The sequence below is a fragment of the Cnephaeus nilssonii genome (genome assembly GCF_951640355.1).
Source record: "Cnephaeus nilssonii genome assembly, chromosome: 11".
Classification (NCBI taxonomy): domain Eukaryota; kingdom Metazoa; phylum Chordata; class Mammalia; order Chiroptera; family Vespertilionidae; genus Cnephaeus; species Cnephaeus nilssonii.
In genome coordinates this window covers 71,847,012-71,866,345 of record NC_137082.1, presented here as the reverse complement: position 1 = coordinate 71,866,345, position 19,334 = coordinate 71,847,012, and the positions used below count along the sequence as shown (strand labels likewise).

At 42.9% G+C, this 19,334-nt stretch overlaps 1 protein-coding gene across 2 annotated transcripts in view; it reads right to left on the bottom strand.

Annotated features, from left to right (window-relative positions):
- The window catches only part of CHD6 (chromodomain helicase DNA binding protein 6), a 181,831-nt gene that overhangs the window by 26,308 nt on the left and 136,189 nt on the right, over nt 1-19,334 (bottom strand). For both annotated transcript variants that reach the window (XM_079785076.1, XM_079785077.1), the window contains 2 exons: nt 17,149-17,278; nt 15,379-15,439 (listed from right to left, as the gene is read on the bottom strand). In XM_079785076.1, the coding sequence (XP_079641202.1) occupies nt 15,379-15,439; nt 17,149-17,278 (191 nt within the window). The remainder of the gene's footprint in view (nt 1-15,378; nt 15,440-17,148; nt 17,279-19,334) is intronic.

Sequence of the window (19,334 nt, the reverse complement as noted above, 5' to 3'; positions counted from 1 at the left end):
TTTTACAAGCACTATTTTAGCTGTGAATTTAAATATTTGCTTTACCATGCAATGTAATAGTCATTTCACAAAGGTTGTGCCTACATTTCTGCTGTGAAAAGTATCATGCTCATGTTCATTATGGTTAGCTTACTTTAGTCACAGCAAAAGATGCTATTTTCCTGAAACACGGCTGCTGCAGCATGAGATTGATGGTGCAGAGTCGCAGGAATTTAAAAATAAATTCACGCTCTGAGGCTCTGGTTGAATCTGGACTATTGTCACAGGCATGAAGCTTATCCAAGTTGGAGCATTGTTCAAATTGGCGCTAATGAATTCCTTCATGAACTCCTTGGTTTCAGGAACGGAACCTTAAAAGCTCCATATATATAAGGCATGTGGAGTTTGGGGGTGGGAGGAGAGAGAGTGTGCTGTTTTACCCCTGGACTCCATTTTTAACATGAAAACTTGTTTTTGACCAGTGTCTGTTGATCTGAATGATGGGAGAATGACCCCAGAGTGAAGACTTTGGCCATGTTAGAGCACAGGTCAGATGAGAAAGGCCAGCAAACTGTTCCGTATGGCCTTCAAGGTAAGAATGGGTTTTAGATTTTTACCGCGAAGAAGAAGGAAAAGAAGGGGAAAGGGAGAGGCGGGAGAGAGAGAAGATGTGTGACAGACTGATGTGGCCCCAGGCCCAGATATTTACTACCTGGTCCTTTACAGAAAATGCCTGCTGCCTCCTGGACAAACACACAGCACAGGAGGCCAGTAACCCAGGCACAGAGCAATGGATAGACACCTATGATGGACAATAGTTAAAATTCAAACCACTTTCACCCGCCAGTGTTGCTCAGTGGTTAGAGCATTGTCCTGTACACACGAAGGTGAAGGGTTTGATTCCTGGTTGGGGCACATACCCAGGGTTTGGGTTTGATTTCCGGTTGGGGCGTGTGTAGTAGGCAATTGATCTCTCTCTCTCCCTCTCCCTCTCTTTAAAAAACTATTTCAAGCCACTCTCTTGGGAGACCCTGAAAGAGAAAACTCTGAAAAGGCAACAGGAGTAGGAGTGCATTTTCTGAATGCATTTGTTTCTTACCAGAATAGTGAGAGGAGCTAACATTACTGAGAATTATGTTACTTAAAGCGCCGTGGAAAACCCTTTACATGATGTCTCATTTAGTTCTTAGAACTGCTTTACGGAGGAGAAAGTATTACCACCCACATTTTACAGAAAACAAGTCATTCCAAAGGCTCTGTAACTTGCCCAAGGTCACACGGCTAGTAAGTGGCAGAGCTGGGTTTCAAACAGTAGTCTGACGAGGGCCTACACTTTCAGCCACTAGCTATGAAAAACAAGAGGCAAGAGGGTCCGGATGAACTTCTGTTTTGGAGAATGAAATATACTTAGAATTGGAAAACAGTAGTTTAGCCTCTCTTTCTTGGCCCAAACTGTTTCCGGCCATCTAATGTTAGCGAAAAGTGGAAAATGTCAGGCTGGTCTACCATACCCTTTTGAAGTAGCACTTAAACATGCCATCTCATCCCCTCCCACTGCTTAGGTAGCTAAAAAATAGGCCAAAAAGCCCACGACCATGCCTTATAGCCTTTCCTGCCATAGAGAACATTTTTCAGTATCCACGGAGATCCTTTGAATGCTGAATTTGTAATTACAAACATTTTCAGACTGAGGAATGTTCTACAGACTATAAAATGCGGGAGTCAGGCGCCAGAGCTGCCATGTTCCTTATTATGACGCATGGGAGGCTGCTGTGGGCATCACCATACCCCACACCCATGGGGTGGCTCCCAGCTTGGTGTGAGGCAGACACACACGGCATCAGGTTTCCCTTCCAGTCCATCTAACGGTTTCTGTTGCTGCAGTAAGTATACACCAACCACCCTTTTCTGAATCCTGCCCTCTCTTGAAGGCACGTCCCCTCTCTAGAAAGGACAGAATGGAGAAATATGTCATAACCTTGGTTAATAGCCACCTAATGGCAGTGTGTGGTGTGGACAGCAGTGACAGACTGGGGTCACACAAGCACACCCAAAGCCCAGCGGCTGAACTAGTTATCTCAGGTTCTGCCTACGAGGAACAATGTGAAAGAAATGTTCACCTTCGAAGAGGTATGAATCAATCATTTCAGAGTGAAGGGTCCCAACGAGTGGTGACAACAAGAACGTCAAAACAAAGGAAACTGACTACAACCGGCAATTTCTCCATCCTGTGCACGCATATGGTTTGGAGTCTGACAGTTCATCAGGCCTTGGGCAAGATGTTTCCATCTCTCTCAGGCTCAGTTCTTCATTTGTAAAATGGAGATAATACTTTTATAGGGTGACTGTGGGGTGTAAATGGGTTGATTGTATAATGTGTTTAATCTGCTGATATAAAACAAATGTCCAACAAATGGTAGCTAGGACTGGGAAATACTAACAAACAGTCCCAACTACAAGATGATCACTCAGTATTTCTTTTTCAACTAAAATGTGTACTCTCAGGAAGACTTCATAACACAATAAAACAGCAACAATATTAGCAACAAAAGTCTATTGAGTTAGATACTGTACTTTATATACATTTCCATTTGTTTATAATGGGGATTTTAGACAAGAGGAAATTGCGGAGTGGGGAGGTTGACAATCTTGTCCAGTATTACCCAGAGTCATTAAGTGGTACCTGGAATACAAACCCAGAAGGTCTGACACTATTGGTGAGCTCTAACCATTGTGCAGCATTACCTTTGGGGGGTAGAAGGCACACTGCGCTGAATCAAAAACATGGTCGGTAGTAAGAGTAACTTAATTCCAGGCCATCACTTCTCCTCTGAGGGTGTGGGGATCTATTCTTATCTGAAAACATAAGGTCTAGTCTCCCTAGCTCATGGCTGCTCCTCCAGGCCTGGCTGCCTCCCCTGTTTGGTCTGGGTGGAGGTGGAGGTGGTAACAGTGGCAGCACAGACCCTGTAGGACCCAGAGAATTCCCTCTATGCCCTCATAAAAGGCTAGCTGAGTGGTCTTCCCACATTTAGCAAACAATGAGTGTCTCGAGTGCCAGGAACTGTGCTAGGTTCCGGGACTACAACAGTGGGAAATATGGAACCCTGATCCTTCTGGAGCCCACGGTCTGATGGCATGACAGACACATTATGCTGGCCATGCAGTGTGATAAGTGCTCCTAAACACAGTGGACAAACAAGAAAGTGTCACCAACTCTACCATCCCCAAATCTGGTCAGGGAAAGATACCCAAGAAGTGACTTCTGAGCTTTACACTGAAGAACACAGGAGTTCACCAGGGGGGAAGATAAGAGCTCTGTGTCAAGGCAACAGGAGGTACAATGACGAAGTTAAAAAGATCCCACAGCCGTTTCCATTTTGCAGGAAAATCAAGCATCCTTCCACTCTTGCATAAACTTCATATGGTCCGTGAGGTCCGAAAGGTTGGCAATCGCTGCACAAGATCATCTCAAACATCCCTTTTAACTCTAACATTTCATGATTCTCCGTCTGCCACATTTGAAGAGGACAGCTGTCACAGTGTGCTCTGGAAGGCACCAGCGTAGCGAGGGTCTGGAGAGGATGTGATATGAAGAAAGGCAGAGGAACTAGGGAAACTATATCTGCAGACTTAAAGAGATTAAGGTTGCTAACTGGCCTCAAGAATTTAAAATCCTATCAGAGAGGAAAGAAAGAAGAGTTTTGTTCTTTGCAGCACCAATGAAAACTAGACACAATCTATGGAACCAACTGGCAGCCAGATATCTGGGTCAGTGTAAGGGAGCATCACCCAATGAAATGGGCTTCCCTGGAGGGCAGCACATTTCTCCTCTTTCCCCACAGATCCCTGGAAGTACCTGAACCTACCTGAATGACCCCCTGGCATTGAAGTTGCCGAGGGGATAGACACTCAGACGTTTGTTAGGGCTCCTTGCAATGCTAAGAGCCTCCCAATCTATTAACTGCTAACCTTTCTGTGTCCAGGTCTATTTAATTCAGAGAAATTACTCTAGGTATGGATGATAGGCTCTTTGGGCTTCTTGAACCCTGCTTGCTGATCTGCCTGAGGGCAGGGGAGTAGGGGTTGGGCAGCAGGCTTGCTTCAGATGTTGGCTGTTCTTCTGCATTTGTTACTTTAGCACATGGACTAGAAATCAAGCTTAATCTGTTACATAATCTGCCCACCTCAAAATCTGGGGGAAGCCACTCTCCACTCCATCTGCTTTAGATTATATTGTATTTATAGCCCAGGTTTTAGAGGTTTCAAAAGCAAAAGAAATAATATAGGCATTAATTTTATAAATGAATCAAAATGTAGTTCCAGAGGAGTTTTACCTTACTATAAGAAAACTTAAGTTATTTTATCAGTTTTGCTGCAACCCCTTCAGTGCCCAAAGCTCTCCAAGATCAAAGACTGACCAGTTAGGCCGGTAAACTTTACTGAACAGCTCTCACCAGCCTGGCCTGAGGAGGTCTGGTGGCTGCCTTTCCGCAGAAGCACTGCCGGGAGGACGGCGATGTATGCACAGCTGAAATACTTTCTCCCTTCTTCATTACGAAAAGAATACTTAATTGGAAAAGAGAATACCAGATTATCGAGAGAATACCTAGGTTGAGCTCTAACATCTAGTAGCTGAGAGAATTTGGCCAAGTTCTTTAATTTCCTGGGCCTAAATTTGCTCAGCTCTCAAAGGAGGGCAGTAATATCTGAAGTGTTTACTTTACAAAGTTGGGGTGAGAATCAAATGAAACAAATGGAAAAGGTGCTTTGGAAAGAGTCAAGTTCCACATAAGTACAAGGTATTGCTTTCATTTCTTTGGCACCAGAGTTGTTTTCTATGAAAAACACACCCCAAATTCCAGACAAAATAAGTAGCAGAATAAGCTATGACCAAAATAGCAGAATTTGGGATTTTAATTGTCAAGACCAGTACTCAATTTCCGTCAGGTCCAGGGTCTAAAGCTTCATGCTGATTTGCTTCAATCTACCACTCCCCAATTCACCGTAGGGAGACATGAAAACATAGCTTCTTCGAAAAATAATTATTTCCTGCTCTGGGAAAAGTGATGTCATTGCTACTATTACAGGAATCAGAGCTGATGGAAGCCAAAGTAAATATTACACATTCTCTAAACTAGAACCAAAAGAAAAGAATTGATAACTTTTAGGTGGTGGCCTGGAGAAGAGGAGAGATTCTTTAGGCAATGGAGTAAGTTGGGGACAATGCTACAGTAGCCTCTGGGATCCAGAATTCATAAAATTAGCTCCACTCCTCAAAGCCAGGGAAAAAATAGTAAATGGTGCCTGACTCCTGGTAAGGTTTTGTTGTCTTCTGCAAAGTCCCAGAAACTCATTTGTAAAATGCAATACAGACTTATGCTTCTGGGAAGGTGCACATTTCTTCACTCCTCACTCTAAGTACAGCTAAAACACTTGGACATTATACACAAAACAAACATAAGAAAACTCTTATGCAAAGAGAATAAGGCAGACCACCTAGGGATCACGGACCTAAGGAATGACACAGTGGTGAGTTCTCTGGGTTTTCTTTATTGCCTTTTACATCCTAGATTTGGAAATAAAGAAACTGGCTACCTGGAAAAGGCAAATGGTACAGACGGGGGGCGGGGGGAGCCACCAATAAAAGCCTGCTCTAGCAAAGGACCAGGAAAAGGGCAGGTTAGAAACACACAAAATGTTATGTCAATACCCACTACATTCCAGTGCAATGACAAAGTAAAAACAGTGGCTCAGGATACCCATACCAGCAGAGGCTGTGTGGGGAATCTAGATCTCCACCTTCACCAGGCTTAACAGGGCATGCCATTCCCACGCTGGGGTGGTTTCAAAAAGCCAACAGGGAGTGGGACTTTCATCTCTGATAGTAATGAGGTGCCCACCCCATTCATGGTGTCAGCAAAGACCATGCGGAGAGCTGAACTTCCATTCCTGCCCAATAGTAATGAGAAACAACCCCCTTGGGTGTCATCAGGGGTTGAGTGGGAACTTGAACTTCTCTACTCCCACCTAGTAGTAACAAGGGGGTGCAGTCCCTACTATTCCCCTGTATGAGAGGTGTCAGAGGTAGTCAGCTAAAACAGAAGTTTTCAATAAGATCACGAGTCTCACAATAAAATAACCAAAATATCCAGGTTTCTCTAAAAAAAAAAAAAAAATCACTATTATACCAAGAACCAAGATGATCTCAAATTGAATAGAAATAGATAATCAGCAGGTGCTAACACGGAAATGACAGAGATCTTATAATGATCTGACTTAAGAACTTAAAGCAGTCATCAACAATTTATTCTGAACACACAAATTTGTGTTTTTCACCACAAATGAAAAAATAAAGTCCCAGCAAAGAAAAAATTATCTAAAGAGCCAAAGGGAAATTTTAGATATGAAAAATACAATAACCATAAAAAACAACAACAAAAAACCCTCAACGGACAGGTTTGTTTTCAAGAAGTTTGTTTTCAAGAACAAAATACCAAAAAAATCTTGAAAGCAGCAAGAGAGAAAAGATGCCTTACCAATAGGAAAAAAACAAATTGAATGACAGTGGATTTCTCATCAGAAACCATGGAAGCCAGAAGGAAGTAGCACAACATTTTTCAAGAGCTGGAAAAAAAAGCACTGTCAACCCAGAATCCTATATCCAGTAAAAATATCTTTCAGGAATGAAGGGAATATTAAGACATTCTCAGATGAAGAAAAACTAAGAGAACTGTCACAGCAGATATACACTCAAAGAATGGCTAAAGGAATTTCTCTAGATAGAATGATTGAGGCCCGGTGCACGAATTTGTGCACCAGTGAGGTCCCTAGGCCTGGCCTGCGGGATCGACCAAAACCGCTCTCCAACATCTCCTGAGGGGTCCCAGATTGTGAGAGGGTGCAGGCCAAACCGAGGGACCCCACTGGTGCACGATCGAGGCCTGGGAGGAACGCAGGAGGTTGGCCAGTTAGGGAGGGACTGTGGGAGGGCTCCAGGGTGTGTCCGGCCTGTCTTGCTCAGTCCCGATCAGCCAGACCCCAGCAGCAACCTAACCTACCAGTTGGAGTGTCTGCCCCCTGGTGGTCAGTGCACGTCATAGAAAGCAGTTCAGCAACCTTAGCATATCATTAGCATATTATGCTTTGATTGGTTGAACAGCCGACAGGTCAACTAGACACTTAGCATATTAGGCTTTTATAATATAGGATAATAAAACATCTAGAATAACTACTGAAAAGCAATAAAATATAGATAAATCAAAAAGTAATCATAAAAAACATTCAAGCAACCCACACGGAGGCAGGGAAAAGAAAATAGAGCATCAAAAAGCAGAGGAAACAATAAAATGTCAGACTTCAACCTTCCAGTATCAATAACTACATTGATTGTAAATGGCTAAATACACCAACTAGAAGACAGAGACTGGCATAATACATGAAAAAAATATGACCTAACTATATGCTGTCTGTAGGAAACTCACTTCAAATACAATGATAAAGGCAGGTTGAAAGTAGGAGGTAGAAAAAGATATACAAACATTAATCAAAGGAAACCAGGAGTAGCTGAGACAGAGAGGGACGTTATATAATGATAGCAGAGACAATCCACCAAGAACACACAATCATAAACGTGTATACACCAAACAACAGAGCTGCAAAATACATGAAGCAAAAACTGACAGAACTGAAAGGAGAAATAGGCAAACCCATAATTACAGTTGGAGACTTTAAGACTCTGCTCTCAAAAACTGATGATACTACTAGACAGAACACCAGTAAGGATACAGAAGACCTCAACAACAGTACCAACCAAAAGAATCTAAGTCACATTTATGCAACACTCCACCCAAAACAGCACAATGCACTTTTTTTTTTTCAAGTGCCCATGGAGCATATACCGAAATAGACCATATCCTGGGCCTAAAACAAACCTTAACAAATTTAAAACTGAAATAATACAGATCATGTTCTCTGAACAAAATGGAACCAAACTAGAAACCAAAACCAAAAGATATGAGTAAGTCTCCACTTGGAAACTAAGTAATACATGTCTAATAATCCATGTTTCATAAAGGAAGTCTCAAGAGATTTTTTTTTGAAATACATTAAATTGAACGAAAATAGAACACAGTAAAATTTGTGGGACATAACTAAAGCAATGCTGAGAGGAAAATTTATAGCACTAAATGCATACAATAAACAAGCAGTCAAGTCTCAAATCAGTAATCTAAGTGTCCATCCAAAAATCTAGAAAAAGAGGAAAATAAAACAAAAGCAAGTAGAAGGAAGGGAATAATAAAGAACAAAAATCAGTGACATTAAAAACAGAAAAAAAAATAAAGAAAATTAATGAAACAAAGAGCTGATTCTTTAAAAAGATAAAGCAGACAAATCTCTAGCAAGATGAGTAAGGGAAAAAGAGAAAAGATGCAAATTACCAATATCAAGAATGAAATAGGGAATTTCACTACAAATTCTGCAGACATGAAAGGAAAATAAGAGAATATTATGAATAACTCAACATATATTTTTGACAACTCTGATAAAACAGATCCATTTCTTAAAAAACACAAACAACTGCAACTTAACCAATATAAATTCACAACTGGATTTGTAATTTAAAAACTCCCCCAAAAGGGCTTCCAGGTCCAGATGTCTTCACTGAAGAATCCTACTAGACATTTAAAAAATTAATACCAAGCCTGGCCGGCATGGCTCAGTGGTTGAGCATCGACCTATGAACCAGAAGATCGTGGTTCGATTCCCAGTCAGGGCTCAACCTGGGTTGCAGGCTCGATTCCCAGTGTGGAGTGTGCAGGAGGCAGCCGATCAATGATTCTCTCTAATCATTGATGTTTCTATCTCTCTCTCCCACTCCCTTCCTCTCTGAAATCAATAAAAAATTTTTTATAAATAAATGAATAAATAAATAAAATAATACCAATTCTAGACAACCTCTATCAGAAAATAAGAGGGAAGGAACATCCAATTCATTTTATGAGGCTAACATTACCCTCATATGAAAACCAGATTAAAGATGGTACCAAGATAACTACAGACCAATATTCCTCATGAATAGAGATGAAAAAATCCTTAAGGAAATATTAACAAATAGAACTCAACAATAAAAATCATCCACCATTACTAAGTAGCATTTATCCCAGTTTATCCAGGAATGTAAGGCTGGTTCAATATTTGAAAATCAATCAAAGTAATCTACTAATATTATAGGCTAAATAAGAAAAATTGCATGACCATATTATTTGGTACAAAAATGTATGTGACAAAATTCAACATTCATTCATGATAAAAATTCTAAGAAAACTAGGAATACAGGGAAATATCCTCACCTTCAATAAAGAGCATCTATAAAAAAATCTAGAACATTATATTTAATGATGAAAAACTGAATGCCTTCCTCCTAATATCAGGAACAACACAAGGATGTCTGCTCTCATCCCTCTTTTTGAACACAATGCTGGAAGTTTTAGACAGTACAATAAAGAAAAGAAAAAAAGGAAATACATGGCATATAGATCAGAAAGAAAAATATATAACTACCCCTATTTGCAGATGACATGTTAGTTGATGTAGAAGATCTCAAAAAATCTACAAACGCCTCCTAGAACTAACTCCTAAATGAAAAGATATGTGGTAAGCTTCAATATAGTAAAGGTGTAAATTCTCCCCAAAGTGATATGGGTTTAATGCAATTCCTATCAAAATTCCAGCAAGAATTTTTGTAGATATAGATAATTCTAAAACTTACATGGAAAGGCAAAGGAACAAGAAAAGCTAAAATAATTTAAAAAAAGAAATGAGATGAATCAGTCTACCCAATTTAAAACTTATTATATAGCTACAGTAATCGATATATATACTATTGGAGGAATATATAAATAGATCTATGGAAAAAAACAGAGAACCCAGAAACAGAGCCACACAAATATGCTCAACTGATTTTTTTGGCAAAGGTGCAAATGCAGTTCAATGAAAGTAAGATAGCTTTTTAAAACAAACAGAGCCAGAGCAATTGGATGTCAATAAGAAAATGAACCTCAACCTAGTTTTCTCCTTTTATATGAAAATGAACTTAAAATGGATCACAGAGTTAAATGTAAAACTAAAGAACTTTTAGAAAAAAAAAACACAGAAGAAAATCTACAACTAGGCAGAGTTCTTAGATTTGACACTAAAAATGTGATCCATAAGAGAAAAATATTGGCAAGTTGCACTTCATCAAAATGAAAAAACTTTTGTTCTGTGAAAGACAATGTGAATAGCATAAAAAGACAAACTACTAGTGGAAGAAAATATTTGCCAACTATGTATTTGCCAACACTAGTATCTAGAATATATGAAGAACTCTCAATATCAACAGTAAGACAAAGAAACAATGCAATTAGAAAATGGGCAAAGGACATAAGAAACATTTCACTCAAGAGGTATACATTTGGCAGTTAAGTATAAAAAAGATGCCAAACATCATTAGTCACTTGGGAAATGCAAATTAAAACAATGAGATATCCTACATACCTATCAGAATGGCTCAATTAAAAAATAGTGACAGTACAAAAGCTAGTGAGGATGAGGACACATCGCTGGTGGAAATGTAAAATGGTATAGCCATTCTGGAAAAAAAGTTTGGTAGTTTATTAAAAAAACTAAACATGCAACTACCATATTACCTAGCAATTGTACTCCTGGACATTTATACCAGAGAAATGAAAATGTATGTTCACACAAAATCTGTACGTAAATATTTACAGAGGCATTTGTAATATTCAAAAATTGTAATCAACCAATGTCCTTTAATGGATGAAGGGTGAAACAAACTGTGGTACATCCACACCATGGACTACTCCTCAATAATAAAAAGGAATGAGTTACTATTACAGACAACAACCTACAGGAAATTATGCTTTGTGATAAAAGCCAATTCCCAGAGGTTACATAGTTTATGATTCCATTTATATAACATCTATTTATATAAAGAGGTAATATTCTAATTGGTCCTAACAGTGTCACAGTAATGACCAATTTGCATATTGACAGACCAGCAGGAGGCTGTGCACGCAGCAGGGGGCGGCGGCCAGAGCCAAGTTCCCGTGGGTCTGAGGAGACTGCCTGACAGGAGCCCGGACTGCAAAGAAGGAAGAGGAAGCGGCCACGGAGAGCTCTTCCAATCCCCCTGCATGGACACCCTACCACAGCCCCCGCACCCCCAGAGGGACGGATGGACACCCTACCCTAGACCCGCACCCCCGGGGGGACGAGGAGGCTGACCGGATGGGGAGAAGACCCAGCCTTGGGGTTAGCTGCAGCCCGTACCTCCGACTCCTGATCTCTTCCCCTGCCACCCCCGCCAGAGGCGCCCACAACAATAGCATGCCAGCGACCACCCGTCAGCGCCCCTGAGGCACCCGGGGCCCGAAGCCCGCTGCTGCCAGGCCCCCTCCGCTGGGGCCGGGCACGCCTCTCCTCCCTACAACTCCAGACCCGGGTGGAGGCAGGCCTGAGCGGCTCCCCAGGGTCAGACCCTTCCTCCCGACAGCAGCAGTGCTGTCTCCCAGCTGAAGTACGCTGAACCTCGTTGGGGGCATGGCTAAACCCGCCCTCCTAGACCGCCTGGCTCCGCCCTGGCCGGACACCACCCCACTCCAGGAGATTGGAGCCCCGCCCTGAGCAGGTACAGCTGTGAAACAGCCACGTACAATGTAAAGAATGGTGTGGAGAAACCAAGATGGCTGCATAGGTAAACACCTGAACTTGCTGCCTCGCACAACCACTTCAAAACTACAACTAAAAGACAAAACGGACATCATCCAGAACCACAGGAAGGCTGGTTGAGTGGAAATTCTACAACTAGAAGGGAAGAGTAAAGCACACTGAGACTCAGAGGAAGTGTGAAAGTAAAGTGTGGAGGTACGGAGGTGCGCGTGAGCACGGAGAGGGCTGGCAACTGAGGATGCAGTTGTCTTTCTCAATGGGGAGGGAAAGACAAGCTCCCGACTGCTCTGAACTACAGTTCTGGGCAAGACTCTGGGGACCCAGACTCATATGGGGGGAAACTGGACTGTCTGGCATCGGGCTGTAACACGAGGGCAGCTTTCTCTCAGAGGTGCTTGCAGCGATTACCGTGGGACACTGAGACCCAGGGGCCTCTTAGGGCAGGGCTGAAGGTCAGCCATTGCTGTTTGCTCTGCCCTGTGGATTCCCTGAGACGCCGCCCCACCCAATTTACAACCCCACCCCAGCTGTGCCCAGAGGCTTTTGCATATGAATGGCCTGGCCCTTGGCAATCTAAAATTACCTAACAAACTGCAGCTGGATCAGGGAGACCCAGAACTTCCAAGGTTCCACAGCAGCTTGCATTGCTTCACAGCTGGGCCTCATCTGGGCACCTCCAAACCCCAAACAAAGAAGAGGAATCTGCAGATCTCTCCGTAGCTCCTGCTGGGTGGCCTCAGGCAGAGCTAAATTTGCACCTCCTTGGAGATCCAAGATCCAGTGTACCCAGTGATCAGAGTGGGACCATCCAGATTACAACTCCTCAGATCCATAAGGGACACACTCAGGGAACACCAAAGCCCCAGTGAAGCAAGTCCTGCCCCATAAGGATGTCTCCAGCACAGAAGTTCTCCCAGCGTAGACACAACTGATCCTCACAGCCAATTGGCCTGGAGGTCAATTCCTTCCAGGGATACCAACAACAATCAAGGCTTAATTACAACAAGACTGTGCACACAGCCCACAAAGGGGTACACCAAGAGTGTCCACCTCAGGTAATTGGGGAGGCTGAGCCACTAGGCCCTATAGGACACCTAGCACACAAAGCCACTCTATCGACACAGGGAAGAAGCCAAAATGCGGAGACAAAGAAACAGGTCACAAATGAAAGAAATGGAGGAAAGCAAACTACTGGATATAGAGTTCAAAACCACAGTTATAAGGTTACTCAAGAATTTTCTAGAAACCGCCGATAAATTTAGTGAGTCTCTCGAGGATATGAAAAAGGACCAACTAGAAATTAAGCATTCACTGACTGAAATAAAGAATAATATACAGAGATCCAACAGCAGACTAGAAGATCGCAAGAATTAAGTCAAAGATTTGAAATATGAAGAAGCAAAAAACACCCAACCAGAAAAGATAAAAGAAAAAAGAATAAAAAAATATGAAGATAGTGTAAGAAGCCTCTGGGACAAGTTCAAGTGTACCAACATCCGAATTATGGAGGTGCCAGAAGAGAGAGAGCAAGATATTGAAAACATATTTGAAGAAATAATGACAGAAAATTTCCCCCACCTGGTGAAAGAAATAGACTTCCAAGTCCAGGAAGTGCAGAGAACCCCAAACAAGAGGAATCCAAAGAGGACCACACCAAGACACATCATAATTAAAATGCCAAGAGCAAAAGACAAAGAGAGAATATTAAAAGCAGCAAGAGAAAAACAGTTAGTTACCTACAAGGGAGTACCCATACGACTGTCAGCTGATTTCTCAACAGAAACTATGCAGGCCAGTGGGAGTGGCAAGAAATATTCCAAGTGATGAATAGCAAGAACCTACAACCAAGATTACTCTACCCAGCAAAGCTATCATTCAGAATTGAAGGTCAGATAAAGAGCTTCAAAGATAAAAAAAAGCTAAAGGAGTTCATCACCACCAAACCAGTATTATATGAAATGCTGAAGGTTATTCTTTAAGAAGAGGAGGAAGAAGAAAAAGGTAAAGATAAAAATTATGAACAACAAATACATATCTATCAACAAGTGAATCTAAAAATCAAGTGAATAAAAAATCTGATGAACAGAATAAACTGGTGAATATAATAGATTCAAGGGGCATAGAAAAGGAGTGGACTGACAATTCTCGGGGGGAAAGGGGTGTGGGGGGTGTGGGAAGAGACTGGACAAAAATTGTACACCTACGGATGAGGACAGTGGGGGTGGGGGGTAAGGGCAGAGGGTGGGGTGGGATCTGGGCGGAGGGGAGCTATGGGGGGAAAAAAGAGGAACAACTGTAATAATCTGAACAATAAAGATTTATTTAAAAAAAAAAAAAAAAGAATGGCGCCAAGTGGGAAGGTTTGACAGTTACTCCCCCTTCGGCCTTGTCAACCCCCGAGCACCCCCCTAACGCCCCGCCACCTGCCAGCGTCTCCAGGGATGACCACCGCTACAGGGCTGCTAGCCAGAGCCCGCCCCTCCAAGGCCTGCGGAATCCTCTGCAAAGCTTCCATAGCTACAGTCCCAGGAAACAATCATGCCCTTCTCCCCTAATCAGCACCTGCTACCTGCGAGGGTACCTGTGGGCTTAAAAAATAACAATCCCTTCCCGTTTAGACATCACTTACTTGATAAAACATTTCTAGGTTTATTAGCTCAGAATCTCCTCATGACAACCCAGTGAGACAGGCGGAGAAGAGATTACAATTCCCATGGTATATGCGTATGTATTCAGAAATGCAGCTCAGAGAGGAAAAGTGTCAAGCCCAGTGGTTCCCAAGGTGCAGCACACGCCCCACAGGGGGGGCAATTTGATTTTAAGTAGGGGTAATTCAAGAATGAGTTAACAGTGAATTTTTTGCATTTCTTATGGTTCTAGGGGGCCTGACCTACAGTGTATCCTACATAATAAAAGGCTAATATGCAAATGACCGAATGGTGGAATGACCGCTCACTATAATATGCGCTGACCACCAGGGGGCAGACACTTAACGCAGGAGCTGCCCCCTGGTGGTCAGTGTGCTCCCATGAAGCCGGGCTCATGGCTGGCAAGCACAGCGGCAGTGGTGGGAGCCTCTCACGCCTCTATGGCAATGCGTCCGACTAAGCCGTCAGTCGGACATCCCCCCAGGGCTCCCGGACTGCAAGAGGGGGCAGGCCAGGCTGAGGGACACCCCCCTGAAGTGCACGAATTTCGTGCACCGGGCCTCTAGTTCTTAAAATGATGAAATTACAGAAATGGAGAACAGAGTGGTTGCCAGGGATTAAAAGGAGGTGAAGGCAGGAGGGAAGTGGAGGTAGCTATAAAAGGGCAACATTGTGGCCATGGGCTTATCACAATGTCAAGACTCCATCAATGTCAGCATCCTAGTTGTGATCTTGTACTATAGTTCTGCAAGATGTTCCCCGGTGGAGAAATGGATATGAAAGGTACAAGGGATCACTCTGTATTGTATCTTACAACCACACCTAACATCTACAGTTATCTCAAAATCAAGTTTCATTAGAATGAAAGTACAATGTAGTCTGTATGTTGACAATTTTTATAATAAAATGTTGGGGAAAATGGAATGCAATCAAGTTCCCCCAAAGCACTGCTAAGATGGGGTTTTCTTTCTTCATGTGGCAGATCATGGGGATTACCAATATAGCACATATGACTCACCATTTGTTTCTGGAGGCCATCTAGTTTGTCTTCAGTGTTGTCATCTTTATCCGTGTTGCTTCTAAATAAAAGTAAAAAACAAAGGCATCATATACTACCTAAGAGCTATTTGGCAACCAGCATGCTTATAAGAAAGCCTCCTAAATCACAGAGCAAAGGGAATATTAGTAGATCACTTTCCCCACAGGCCTCAAAATCTGGGTCTTTCCAATGTTATAACTTCTATGGGCAAGGCCCCCTGTCAGACCGAGACTCTAGCATCTACTCAGTCAATTAAGAGGCCAGCTGTTCAACAATGATTCTATCATAACACACCCAGGGTTTTCTGGATCTGTGGCTTTGATAAAATAAGACTTTAGAGACTGAAGGCTGTGCAAACTGAGCCAGTCCTGACGTGCCAACCCCTATATCACAATAGGATGATCTTCGCACAGAATCACTCTCTTGGCAGCAGTCACTGCTTCAAAAGGAAGCTCTGCCGAAACATCCAAGAAAGGACATTTTGCCCCCTGTACCACCAATCACTTGCCTCTAGGTTAGCTGCCTAATGTCTTCTCTCTTGTGAGCTTAACTACTGCTGGTGTCTATCTGTTCTTCATCATTCCTTTTAAAACTGCCTGTGAAGTATTCCTGTCTCAAATATTCTTATCTTTGCTGCTCAGATCCTGGAGGCAGGAGAACCTCCTACCTTCACTGCTTAACCACAGAAAGAACAGCCAGCCTATAAGAAAATGAACCTCATGCCTTATCCAGGTACCTCACTCACTCAGCCAATGTTTTCCCAGACCCAGTGAATCTAATGGCCACACTGGTCACCTGGGCATTTGTTAACATCTCTCTGACTGCATCTACTTTCTGCTAGAGGAAGCACCTGTGGGTAGAGAATGTTATGGTAGCTAAAGTGTTAATCAAGGGTTAAGAACAGATGGACTCCAGTGGCGCAATCGGTTAGCGCGCGGTACTTATAAGAACAGATGGAAAATGCATTTCGCTCTTTTCTCTGCCATAGAAATAGTGAAGGGCTCCACACAGAGCCACGCCCTCATGTCCAGGCTTGGCCACAGCCCTAGGCAATGAAAAGCAGTATCTGCCACTTTGGGGGAGAAGATCAGGTCAAAAGCTCACCAAACACGAAGTAAGACATATATGTTATGTTTTTTTAAATGTATATACATGTATTTTGGAGAACTAGTTTTTGGTTATTTAGCTTTCCTATAAACTTACACATTTGGAGGTTATGCCAACAGTAAATAAAATCCAGCCAAAGAGGATACCTCCATACTTTTTTTGCATACCCAGGGATAAGGCTTATATACCATGGCTGTCAAGCAGTGTGGCTCCTAAATCCACCTTAGTCACAGACCATGCAATCCTTAAATAATGCTGGAATTTCATCTGAGGAATGCTGAGGGCAGGAAGCCTGTACTTGTTGTACCTCTTCTTAGCTTTCTGCCAGGTAGGAGAGGTCTGAATTCTTCCTCAAGAATCCTCTGACCAGGTAAAAGACAAGGATGGTGAGCAGCTTAGGGAGCCCATGTAGGACAGGAACCAGTACTTGGTTCAAAGTGCTTAGAAGTCAAAGAAAAGGCCTGAGGTGTAAGAGGATGGAACCAAAGCAGCCATTCTGGAGGGCCGCTCCAACATGGCAAGGCTAAAGGAGATGCCACTCTGTGAGGAGGAGACTGAGTGTGCTGGACATACGTGGAAGGGGTCATAGATTCGTGGCATGACACGTTAGTTACGGCACAGATGGCCCATGGAGCTTCTCACCTTTCAGGAATGTCTGAGGTCCCATCCGTAACACCCTGTTCTGCAGAAAGGGACTTCTCATCTGGCATCCCAACTTTCTCCAGGAAGCAAAGTGCAGGGTCTGCTCGCATGGCATTGTACCGCTCGTACCCTGATCAGGAGTAATGAGAAACATCAGAAGTCATGTCAGAACTCACACAATCTGCCCTGGGCCCTAGATGGTCATTTTGTTTCCCTTATTAAGTAAAAACAAAACAAAAATACTTATTGAAGATTAACTGGATCCTTTAAGATTTCCTATCTGGGAAGATCCTTGAGCTAAAGTAGACACCTCTGAGTAGTGCTAGGCCAAAAACGAAAGCTTAGTGACTTTGCCATAGCAGGTTTTTGTTTTGTTTTGGTTGTTAGTATTTGCCCGGAATATCTTATTTTACCCCTTAGATGTCAATCTCATTCTATCTTCCATCTGATCTTATCTCACTTCCAGCACTGCTTCCCTGGGCCAGTCAGAGAGCCATTTCTTGCCCTCCTTCCCTGGAGGGCCTTACTTCCTGTTTCAGTGTGGGTATTAAACCGCCTGGTCTGCTACCATATCAGCTCCTGAGCTTGCAGCTCTGGCTGTAATATGTAGGGTATCTTGAGTGGCCTCTTCATTTGGGGCTTTCCTTCATTTCTTTCAGGTTCAGCTATAATTCACCTCAGCGTTCGCATGTCTGTGGTGAGTGTGTTGGGTGGGGGGAGGGAGAGGAAGCATGTGCATCTGTCTGCCACACTCCTGGGGCTGCAGGTGTGTCCTGACAGCACGCTGGCTCCATCAGGGAGTTGGCAATGTGCTCCACAGCCACTACTGAGATGAGACACCGTCAATGGACGCTCCTGCACACACCACGCTCACATGCTCTGGATGTGGTTGCCTGCAGCAGCTGATCTACTTTTGGGTTCTTTCCAAAATTAGATTAAACCAAGTTTCAGTTACACTGTGGCCCTTTGTGCTTAACAGGGAGGTCACATGCTTCTCCTTCTTTCTTCAGAGCTGAGTTCCAGCCCTGTACTGTCCAAAAGAGGAGCCACACGTGGCTATTTTAATTACAATGACATAAATTAAAAAAATACAGTGCTCAGTTGTATTAGTCACATTTCCAGTGCCCAACAGCCACATGTGGCTCCTCCAGAGCTGACTTCCAGTGCAGAAAAGGCATTTCCATAACAGCAGGGAGTCCTGTGGCAGCACTGTTATAGCCTAACCCAGTGGTTTGACAAAGAGCCCTCAGCAGCACCGGACCTCCTAAAGCCTGCTCTGGTAACACCAGAATCCAAGTTTTGAGGGTATGCCTCATTAAAATATGTAAAGTTATCCTTCAGTATCCAGGGAGGATTGGTTCCAGGATGCCCCTGAGGATACCAAAATCCACAGATGCTTAAGTGCCTTACAAAAAAACGTCATTTTATTTGCATAAAACCTGTATTTGCATAGAGGCTCCAGCAGGGTATCCCTACACAGCAATTCAGTCACATGGATTCAGTGTAGTGTTTGGCATATGGAAAATTCAAAGTTTTGCTTTTTGGAACTTTATGGGACTATTTTTGGGAAATATTTTTGATCTGAATTTGGTTGAACTGGTGAACGCGAAACCCGCAGATATGGAGGAAATGCAACTGGTTATAGCCTGTAAGTGTTGAAGAATCCTACTCATAGGGAATGTGTTAGAAAGTTTACTTTCCAAAGGCAGGGTAATAAGCAACAGTGAAATAACGTCAAGCATCTATTATGTACCAAGCACTGTTCTAGGCAGTCTACCTATATTGTTCTAGTTAATCTTCAAACAACCCTCCACGTTAGTTGTTTTGATAGAATTCCCCTTATAGATAAGGAATTAGATCGTAGGTGTTTATGAAATGCCCAAGATCAGACATTTAGTAAGTGGCAGAGCTGAAAGCAAAAGCTAGGTGTACCGAACTCTTCCCACTTTAAACCCTGCTATCCAGTTTAAAATTTTAGTTAATTCACCTGGCAGGGAAGAGGTGTATCAGGCACATTAGTGACTGTCACCTGGCATCTTCATCATTCATTTTAACTGTTGGCTGAAAGCAAGGGTAGGTGCTTAGAACAGTGTCAGAAGTGAAAAAGGGGGCACTTATTTCAGTTTCCAAAGCTACTCAAAGGCTTCTCAATATCCTTTGCTCTCTTGCTTACCACATTAAAAAAA